This window comes from Mustela nigripes, chromosome 12 (genome assembly GCF_022355385.1).
Source record: "Mustela nigripes isolate SB6536 chromosome 12, MUSNIG.SB6536, whole genome shotgun sequence".
NCBI lineage: Eukaryota > Metazoa > Chordata > Mammalia > Carnivora > Mustelidae > Mustela > Mustela nigripes.
This window is the reverse complement of record NC_081568.1, coordinates 118313546-118323456: the sequence shown is the minus strand read 5'-3', so window position 1 is coordinate 118323456 and position 9911 is coordinate 118313546. Positions and strand designations below refer to the sequence as shown.

General features: G+C 47.5%; 1 protein-coding gene across 1 annotated transcript; it reads left to right on the top strand.

Annotated features, from left to right (window-relative positions):
• Window positions 1–715: 715 nt before the first annotated feature.
• GLRX (glutaredoxin) lies at window positions 716–9679 on the top strand. Its single transcript, XM_059416671.1, has 3 exons — window positions 716–1268; window positions 6596–6715; window positions 8269–9679. The coding sequence occupies exons 1-2, from the start codon at window positions 1062–1064 to the stop codon at window positions 6707–6709; spliced, it is 321 nt and encodes a 106-aa protein (XP_059272654.1). The 5' UTR covers window positions 716–1061; the 3' UTR covers window positions 6710–6715; window positions 8269–9679.
• The last annotated feature ends 232 nt before the right edge of the window (window positions 9680–9911 follow it).

Here is a 9911-nt window from a genome sequence, read left to right as displayed (position 1 = left end):
GACTGTATTCGGTGGGGAGGGGGGCGTCAGAACTGAACCTAGAACAGAAGACTGCTCCCCCCCAGCAGGGACTGTGGGCCATGCAGGGGAGAACATCACAGTTTCCGGTGCCACAGACCCTGCTTGAGGTGAATGCCATAGCCAAGTTATTACACCACTTCATTCCCAAACACAGAAAACAAAGGGGCACAAATGGAGGGTTAAACAGAGAAAAAGACCCTCCTTGAACCTGCAGTTTGAAATCGGGGTGTGTGTTGGAATCTGCCTTCATGGTAAACTGATGTTCAGAGGTCCCAAATTCAAATGCTTATGGCCCTAAAGCAGCAGGTGTCCGGGAAGACAGGAGCTCCCCGGGGCCTATAGCAAATGGGAGCCACTCCCATCGGCCCCTAGGAGAGGGTGCTGCCACAAGTCAGTGTGACCCAGCTTTTCAGAAAGAGGTTGCAAGACCAGATCCTTCTGTGAAATCTCCAGATTTTTAAGGGTTGGGAACTAATTCCATTAAAGTAATCACAACCACAAACCAACCATCCACCGGGCCAACCCAAATGCCCTGGGAGCCACGTCAAGATGGAGGCAAAGTCCCAATTTCAGTTTCACTTCCTCTGAGGGGATTTCCATGTTTCATGAGTGATTCTGTTTCCACGTGAGCATCGGTGGGTCTGAGAGGGAAACCAAAGACTGGACTCCTAATAAGTCACTGCTGGCTCAGCCCTCTCCCCTGGGGCTGGTCTGCACATTGGATGCTTTCCAGAAGGGTGCTTTGACTACACTCTCTGCCAAAGGGCGGGTGCTCCTGGAAAAGCTGAGGACAACACCGACACCCTGGACATAGCTATTGATGAACAACAAGTATGCCGTCCTCGGCATCTCCAGCTGGTGAATCATACCAGGCTGAGATGACATTGGAGCTGTCTCTTTAAAACCCCAGCACGCGCCGGGGCAAACTCCTCCTCCGGGGAGGTTCCTTTAAATGCGAGCCAGCTGGCCCGGCCACCGCTTTACACCCCAGCAGTACCGGCAATTGAGGATTCCTCCCCAGGAGGCAGCCTCCTGTCAGTATGGCTCAAGAGTTCGTGAACAGCAAAATCCAGCCCGGGAAGGTGGTCGTGTTCATCAAGCCCACCTGCCCCTACTGCAGAAGGACCCAGGAGCTCCTCAGCGAGCTGCCCTTCAAACAAGGGCTTTTGGAATTTGTCGATATCACGGCCACCAGTGACACAAGCAAGATTCAAGACTATTTGGAAACGCTCACAGGAGCCAGAACGGTGAGTTCTCAAAGGCTGGGCAAAGGGTTCTCAGATTCCCTTTTCTTATGGGGGCTGTGCAGGGGATCCGCCTGTGCCTTTCTCTAGGACACCGCTAGGGCTCCCTCCCTCAAGGCGCCACCGGAGGGCTCTGCAGGGTGGGGGAGGGTGACGAAGAGAAGACACTGCTGCTCAGGGGACCGGGCAGCTGGGCTGCAGCCAGAGGTCCTCGCAGACCTGGTGCCGTGCATCGGCTCCGCGGGCCCAGCAGCTGTCCGGCAGTGGGTGAGCTATCTGGAGTCTTTGTTTCAAGCACTGCTGGGAAATGACAGTTTGCAGCTTGCAGGGCTGGGGTTGGAAGGTGGGGTACAGGGGCCCCGGGTGACCTGTGCGTTTCTGTTACTGAACGCAGGGATCCTATGCACTCTTCCTTCTGGGTTCACCTGGCCAAGCAGGATTTGCTGTCCTTCAATCTTTTCTCTAAGCTTGCTTTAACCATATAACCCAATTAGCTCATTCTTCCTTATCTTATCTAACTCCACCCACTGGAAGAATCTAAAGGCTCCTGATCTGCCCCTTCTTCTCTGAGATGCTTCCAGGCCTGTGCTAGTAGGGAGTCCAGGGGCCAGAGTTCCAGCATGGCTCTCACAAGGGCTTGCAGTGTGATCCTGTAAGACACTACCTAGGTGATCCTCAAGGACCTCCCCCTATGCAAGACCAGACGAGAGCAAGAGAGCAAGGGACCACCAAGTCCCCTTCATTCTCAATAGACCATGAGCCCCTCTAAGAACTGCTTTTCTCTACCTAAAAAGGCTTCCTCTGCCTCGGCACCCCCAGCTTCTGGAGCGATGGCCAGCCAGCTTGCCTGAGTCCTCTGGTGCTGGGTGGGCTGGGGGCCGGCCCCCCAGCTCACCCCAGCCTGCCTCAGGATGCACGTTCTTGGATACAGCGTTTGCAGAAGCACATATCCTGCTTCAGTCTGTGTTGGACTGAAGGCTTCTGTCTGGGTTCCGGGCATAAAGCACCGGAGGCTGTTTCTCCTTGCCTCTCCAGTCACAGACAAGTATTTTGGCACAGATGGAGGCTAACCTGTTACCCTATTGCTTCCAGGGCCCCAGCTGTGAGCTGAGGACTCCAGTGTCAGAGGGGTCCTGCAGCAGAGAACACAGTGGTCAGAGACTCCTGCTGTCCACGTCCTGAGAGCCAAAGGGCAGGGCAGATGCTGCCAAGGACCCCGCTGGGACCCCTCTTAGTCAGCGGCTCCTAAAGCTTGCTGCACATTGGCACCATGGGGAGCTTTTTAAGAAATCTGGATGCTCAAGTCATTCTCCATATCAGTTAAATCAGAGTTGGGAGCGAGGCATCAATAGTTTTAAAGATTCCCAGGTCAAAGGGTACAATCTCTGAATCATAAGACAGGGAAATTCTAAGGATATAGTGGACAGCAAGATGACTAGTTAATAATACTGCACTGTATTCTTGAAGTTGGCTCTGGAGGATATCTTACATGTCCTTGCCACACAGAGACAAAAGTTAACTATGTAAGGTGATGAGCCTGTTAATTAACTTGATTGCGGTGATCATTTAAAAATGTGTATGTATATCAAATCATAGTGTTGTAGATCTTACATATATACAAATTTGTCAATTATACCCTAACGAGGCTGGAAAAAAATAGTTCCTTTCCTACCAAAAGAAGAAAAAAAAGATCCCCAAGTAATTCCAACATGGAATAAATTTTGGAATTCCTTTCAGCCTGGTAATATCTCTTCTTTAGAGGGGGAAACCTCTTCATGCATTCATTTGGCACATTTTTTTCCCCTATCTCTCCACAAAGAAAAAATTTGTCTTCTAGTCTTTTAAGTTTGTTTCTGAATTCTTAAAAAGACCTTACACAGGTTCTTGAACCTGAATGCATTCCTTCAAGGGGAAGAACAGATCCTTTCATGGGGTCAGCTTCAGGTTCCCTCCCAAGGAAGGGTTTACATCTGAAGAAACAAGAGACTTGTAAGTCGTTGCTCTTACTTCCCTGTAATGACCTATAGTGATGGGCACATAGTAGGAGTCCAGCGGGACCTGACTGATTCCAGAAACTTATGTCTTCAGTCAGACCGTGTACTTAAAGAAATTGTTTGGGTTTTGCCATGGCCAAATCTCGTAGATCAGTACCTTCATCTATTCTCTCTCTCCTGCTCTTCCTTTATGTGGTTCCGAGTTTCTGACCCATATCATATTCCTTCTCTCTAAAGAACTTCTTTGAACATTTCCTGCAAGGCAGCTCTGTTGGCAACAAATTTCCTCAAATTTTGCTTGTGTGTGAAAGTAATTTCTCCTTCGCCTGGGAAGAATAATTTTGTTGGGTGCAGCAGTTTTTTTAAGCACTTTCCCGGACCTTGGAAAATCGCCAGGAACCAAACAAAAACTCTTGCCTTTGAGGAATTTACATTCTAGTAAACACAAAAAGTAAAATGGTTTGTTGGAAGGTGGTCAGTGGTAAGTGCTAAAGAGAAAAAACTAGGTAGGAAAGGGAGCTGGACACTTGGCAGCAAGGGCCGGTTTCAAATGAAGCCATCAGCGCCTTACTGATTTTAGATCTCTGATGATGGTGAGAGAGCAATGAAGGCAGAAATTTCGCGGTACAGTGTTCCAGGCAGTGGAAGGAGTGAGTGCAGAGGTCCTGTGGTAGAAGTGCGCCTGGCAGGGAGGCTTGCGTGGTGGGAGCATCATAACTCAGTAGGAAAGTAGGAGGAGATGAGGTTGAAGAGGTAATAGTGAGGGCTGCGAAGGCTTCTCAAGCTGTTACAAGGACTTGTGAAGTGGCTTGTGAAGTGTAATGTGATTCCACTGAAGAGTCTGGAGCGGAGGCGTAACCCAAACTGACTTTGAAAAGGGCCCTGGCTGTGGGGAAAAGTGAGTGCCGGAAAGTCAGCCTGAGGTCTGAAGCTGGGAGACACCTGGAGGCTATAGCAGTTCACTCAAATGAAAATTAGTGTGGGCTGTACCTGGGCATAGCCAGGGATGGGGTGAAGAGTTTGGGAAATAGCTGAGTCCTTGGCTCCGAGCGAGCACCCTGGAGTATAGGAGAAGCTGCCTAGCTGGGGCCAGGTCTGGAGAACGGTATGCCAGGCCAGTCCAGGCCCCAGGATCAGAAAGCTTGTTTTAATGATGGCAAGTGTCTTCCTGCTCCTTGACCATAAGAGACTCTCAGGTTCCTGGAAGGGGGGCTGGGGCCAGGCGGGGAGGACACAGGGCACGTGCTCCTTCATCCTTCCTCAGCTAGGATCAAGAGGTAGCCGCTGGGTCCCCACAGTTCCCCACATGGCCCTGTGCAGCCTGTGGTCCACCTCCTTTCAGAGGTTCCAGGAACTGCCCTGCTGGAAGCGGTTTTGCTGTTGCCTAGCCTAGAGGGTGGGCGGGAGGGCAGGGGGCCTCTCAGCTCTCAGGCCCACCAGCCTCTTTGCCAGGTGGGGTCTAAGAAGAAGACTCCTTGCTCTTCAGGGCACCCTGTCCGACTAATTCAAACCCTCTCAACCCACAGCCCAGCCGAAGGTAACCATCACTCAGTTCTTTTAGAAAATACAGACGTTCAAGAGTGAATACATCTCCTCCTTGTTTAAAGCTCAGAAGATTTCGGGGCACCTGGGTTCTTGGTTTCAGCTCAGGTCAAGATCTCAGGGTCATGGGATCCAGCCCTGCTCGGGCTCCATGCTTGGCAAGGAGCCTGTTCGAGATTCTTTCCCCCTTTCTCTACCGCCAACCCCCATCCCGCCCCCGACACACGTGTTTGCTTTCTGTCAAATAAATACACTAATAAAGCTCAGATGATTTCTACTTCACTAGGCAATGCCTTTAACAGAAGGAGCCGTGCAGCATAATTATATTGAAGTTACACCGGGATTCTGTTCTGGTTACAGCTACCCTGACCACAGCCGGGTGTTCCTGGGGTGATAAAAGCCAAAAGACCCCCCTCCCCCAGTAATTTGGAGGAGTGGGAGCTTTGTTTCCAAAATATTAGAAGGACCCAAGGGAAGACTTAGATGTCTGACCTCCTCTTTCCACAGCTATCCTGGCAGCTGATACAAATGATGCTGCCTTGATGGCCATCCCCATGTACGGGGTCCCCACGCAGCCATGGGGCAAGTAGGGCAGGCAGCACTGTGTGTGACTGAAGAGGAAGAGGACACGTGTGCCCTTTCTCTCTGACGTGCAGTTTTCCGTGCTATTTCCCAGTCTCCAGACACAGGAGATAGCCACGGAAATGTGGTGCAGATTCACTTACTATCTGGCCTTCATTTTTAAAGCTCACTCCCACCAAAACACCTTCTTAAAAACACTGCAAGAACTTCCTGAAGTAATTCAGCTCTGTTTCTCATCTCTCTTATGCTTGAAAAGATTCCCTTGAATTGGCATGCCTTCTGAGGAAAATCCAATGCTTTGAAAATATTTTTACCGCCTATCTTTCATGTCTCCTGCCCCTTGTGGTAGGTTGTTATTAGGGTTCAGGAAGAGGCCCTGCTTGCTTCTCACAGTCAGGTGACCCGTACTGTTTGTTTCTTCAGGGCCAATCAGCCTTTCCTTAAAAGTTGGCCTGGAAGTTGTCTGGGCCACTGGGAGAAGACTTCCTCCTCCCCCCAGGACTCTAAAAACACTTGGGAAGCTTAGTAGCAGGGAGGGAGCCCGAGTGTGACTGGAGAGGATCTCAGTCAGCAGGGGTAATGACTCCATCAGTCTGGCTCGCCTTGGGGGACCAAACCAAACCCTTACTCCCATGAGCGATAGCCCTTGGACAAAGGATTACAAGGGAGGGACGGAAAAAATGGAGAGTCACATGCCACCACCGCTTCCCCAGCAGAGGACAGAGCTCACAGCAGAGAGAGATGAATCTACTGCGAATCAACAATAGGGGACCAGACCCAGAACGCAAATCCTTTTCCAGCTGTGTTTAGAAACCAACTGACCTCTGGTGGTCCTGGCTCAGCCTCAGGGCTCAGGTGTGGTCCCAGCTGCCGAGAAACCAGAATTCAAGCAGGGTGGTCTAGCCAGGGTCAACCAAAATTCTTTCCCTGAAATGTGTATCTCGAGAATGAAATTTTTAAGTTATTTTGACAAGTCAGACAATCGCACGTACCACATTCGCCATAGGAAATACATCTTGGTTTACCAACATTCTTCAAGGAATAATTTCATGCTTGTAACTGAGTTCTGACCTGAAAGAAATACGTGAGGACGTTGGAAAGTGACAGTAAAAGCTTTGGATCATGGGAAACTTTTAAAGGAAGGAAAAAATGTCATTCTTCCTGATCCAGTAATGAAGGTCCTCACCTATCTTAGCTTGTTTGCTTTTCTAGGTACCTCGCGTCTTTATCGGTAAAGATTGTATAGGCGGGTGCAGTGATCTGACGGAAATGCATCAGAGTGGGGAACTGCTGAAGCGGCTGAATCAGATCGGAGCTCTGCAGTAATTCTAGGTGAGTGAAGGGAGGGATGCTGGCCAGGACACTGGGAGATGGCGGCATTCTACTGGATTTTATTCTACTCCAGAGAGGCAGTGCAGCTAGAGAAAGAGTGTTGCGGGGTGATTTAAAGAACTGTGAGGTCACTGAGGAGTTTCCTGTTTTACAAAGAGGTTGTGTGGATAGGAGGAAATCCTGTCACTTGACCTTCATTTAGCACATCTTTATTGAGCACTTACTATGTGCAGACAGTGTACGAGCCACCAGGAATAGGGAGAGGAACAAAAAGATGGTGTGGAACCACCATTCCAGAGAAGGAACCTGACCAAAAACAAGTAAGGGAATAATTTCTGAAACAAATTAATAGAATAACGTGATAGGACGAGGCAGGGGGTGGGGAGCCAATTTAGAGCTAATATGGTGAAGGAAGGCCTTTCTCAGCTGGTGGAGCAGAGACCTGGTTGACAAGAAGGAGAGCCATGTAAAGATCAAGCCAAAGAGCTTTTTGGACAGAAGAAATAGCAAGTGCAAAGGCCCGGAGCTGACAAGTCTGGAACATTCGAGGAAAGGAAAGTGAGCAAGAAGAGACTGAGTGAAGTGTGCAGTGAGAAAGGAAGGTAGCAAGAAATGTGGGTGGGGGCCCAGGCACAGAGGCTGTGGTAAGCCATTTGGATTATTCTCCGTGCAATTTTGAAATCAAAGTAATTTTTGTATTACCTGTGTTCACATTGCAAATCAATTCAATCTCATTGGGTTCCCAAATGTCAAAACAAAGTTTTCTGCAGTTATCACCCAGAAGAGATCCTTGGCTGAATAGAAAGCCATAGGGTGATGAATTCTTCAAAAATGAACCAGGGTAATTTTGGGGTCTGATGAGCTCTTCTTTCCCCCAGATCTCACTATTGCTAGTTAGCTGCTAAGTAGGCCGGTTTCCCTGACTCACAAGCAGAGAGATTCAGTGTTTTTGTTTTTGTTTTTGTTTTTAGTTAAAGGAAACTTTGACTAATACATGGTTCTTAGACCAAAATATTCCCTGAAGGATATTTTTTGCCCACTAATTAATAGCTTACCCTTGTGTAATGTCTGTATATAATTTGTGGCAATTACTCAAAATAGCAGTAGAAGTTAAAAAAGAATTTCTGAAAAAGTATAACTGAATACCTTGGAATGAAGTAGTCAATACCACAAAACTCCTAATCACAATTCCACGACACCCTCGCAGCAAGTGAACACGAAGTCTGTTTGTGGCCTCACGCAGCCCATTAAAGCACTCAAACCCCACTTAACTGTGATGCCAAATGTTTTCTATTCCAGAAATTTAGGTTTAGATTAAAAATGGACGAAAACAAATGACCTTGCTGGGAAGTCAGGAAAGACCATTTCCCCAGCAACCCCCGTATCGCGGTCAGTGTTAGTGGCCCCGTTTTCACTGTCTTTCAGCATTCTACAATCTCAGTATTTTTTGCTGCCAACTGTTTCTGAATGAGTCTGTGTTCTGGTCATGGGAAAAATAAGGGGATTTACCTTTTCACGAAAATCCACGTCTTTGTATTTTGTTTTTCTGGCAGAGCTGATCCCAGGACGCTATCCCTGAGAGCTGGATGCCACTTCAGTTGATAAGCACACTTCCTGGTGTAGTGGATCATGTGGTGGATGGAGCCGGGGCTAAAAGCCACAGCAACTCTTTATTTAAAACTCTGAAATATGTTAACAAAGAAAAGGGGTGGGGGTTGGCAAAAAAGAGCTTCTTCTTCTTTTGACTCAGTATTAAAAGTGGACCAACTTGCCCCAACTCACAGGTCTGAGAAGGTTGGTGGATATCTTGGGTTTCTTCTTAATTGGCCCTTTGGGTTCCAAAAGACCCTGACTGCTAAGTGGATTAGGATTCACTCAGTGACCCAAAAGGTCTTCTTTCTCTCTGGCACATGTCTCTTCCTAACTGCTCTGCATATGCTAGGACACCTCTACCTCTAAGCCAGTGTTTCTCGACCAAGGTCCCCTAGGATGAATCTGTAATTGGTTTTTGGCTACTGCCGGAAAGGTACTTCACTGAGATTGACTTATAGAATTTGCATTACAAAAACAGTATGTCGTTTGAATGTACTTTTTCAAGATACGGGGGTCTCCTAGTCATGAACCCCATCCCACACCATCCTATCTTGAGAATCACTGCTCTGAATCCGTGTTTTTAACCTTGGCAAGTCACAGACTCTCCTAGGGAATGTTCAGCAATGTCTCTAAGGGTCTTGAGACCCTAATTTGAGAAACACCACATGAAAACGGGTGCCAGAGAGATCACAGCTGCTGCAATCATGGGCACCTCTGTTATGTAAGATGGCATCCAGGTAACCCAGAATAACGGTCTATTAACTTGTTTAGATTATTAACAGAAGTAAAATACAACATTGAAAATGCTACCACAGGGGCACCTGGGTGGCTCAGGGGGTTAAGCCTCTGCCTTCGGCTCACGTCGTGATCTCAGGGTCCTGGGATCGAGCCTCGCATCAGGCTCTCTGCTCAGCAGGGAGCCTGCTTCCTCCTCTCTCTCTGCCTGCCTCTCTACTTGTGATCTCTGTCTGTCAAATAAATAAATAAAATCTTAAAAAAAAGAAAGAAAGAAAGAAAGAAAAAATGTTACCACAGAAAACTTACAAACCCCTCCCCCAAGAATAGGTCTGTGAAAGTGGCCATATTCGAGAAACAAGGTCCTAAATGAGTTTCTCTCTCTCCTTTTTACCTCCACTCTATGAAAACTTGAGTCCGTTATTAAAGTGAAGTTTGTTCTAGAATTGCAATTTTAAGTTAATTTTCTTCTGCAGTCTCTAGTATGAATGGTTAATGGACAGAGATTTTTGTCTAACTGTTTTCTATGTTCTCAGTATCTTGAGGAATGGTATTAATGTGAACTACACCATATTAAAACTTTATTTGTCTTTGTCCCTTACCATTATAAATAAAGGTACATGCTATTGTCCTTTACGGAGTACAAATGGTTGGTGTGATTTTAAATTTCATACTGAAATGACAAATAATTGGGATATGTCAACACGGCACTGAATTATATTTAGAATCCTGTAATAGTTTCATTTCACATTCTATTTTTCCATTCCTTACCTAATACCCTTCAACCAGATGGCTGTGGACGATGGTGCAGGTTACGTTCTGCACAACATTGTGAATGCCCCTCTGGGGGTTGTGCAGTGTGCAACCT

What these genes read in the sequence shown, in the direction of transcription:
- GLRX (XM_059416671.1), top strand. Translation starts at nt 1,062, where the DNA reads ATGGCTCAAGAGTTCGTGAACAGCAAAATCCAGCCCGGGAAGGTGGTC. An exon ending in CGCTCACAGGAGCCAGAACG is followed by an intron (nt 1,269 to 6,595) that starts GTGAGTTCTCAA and finishes TTGCTTTTCTAG; the next exon opens with GTACCTCGCGTCTTTATCGG.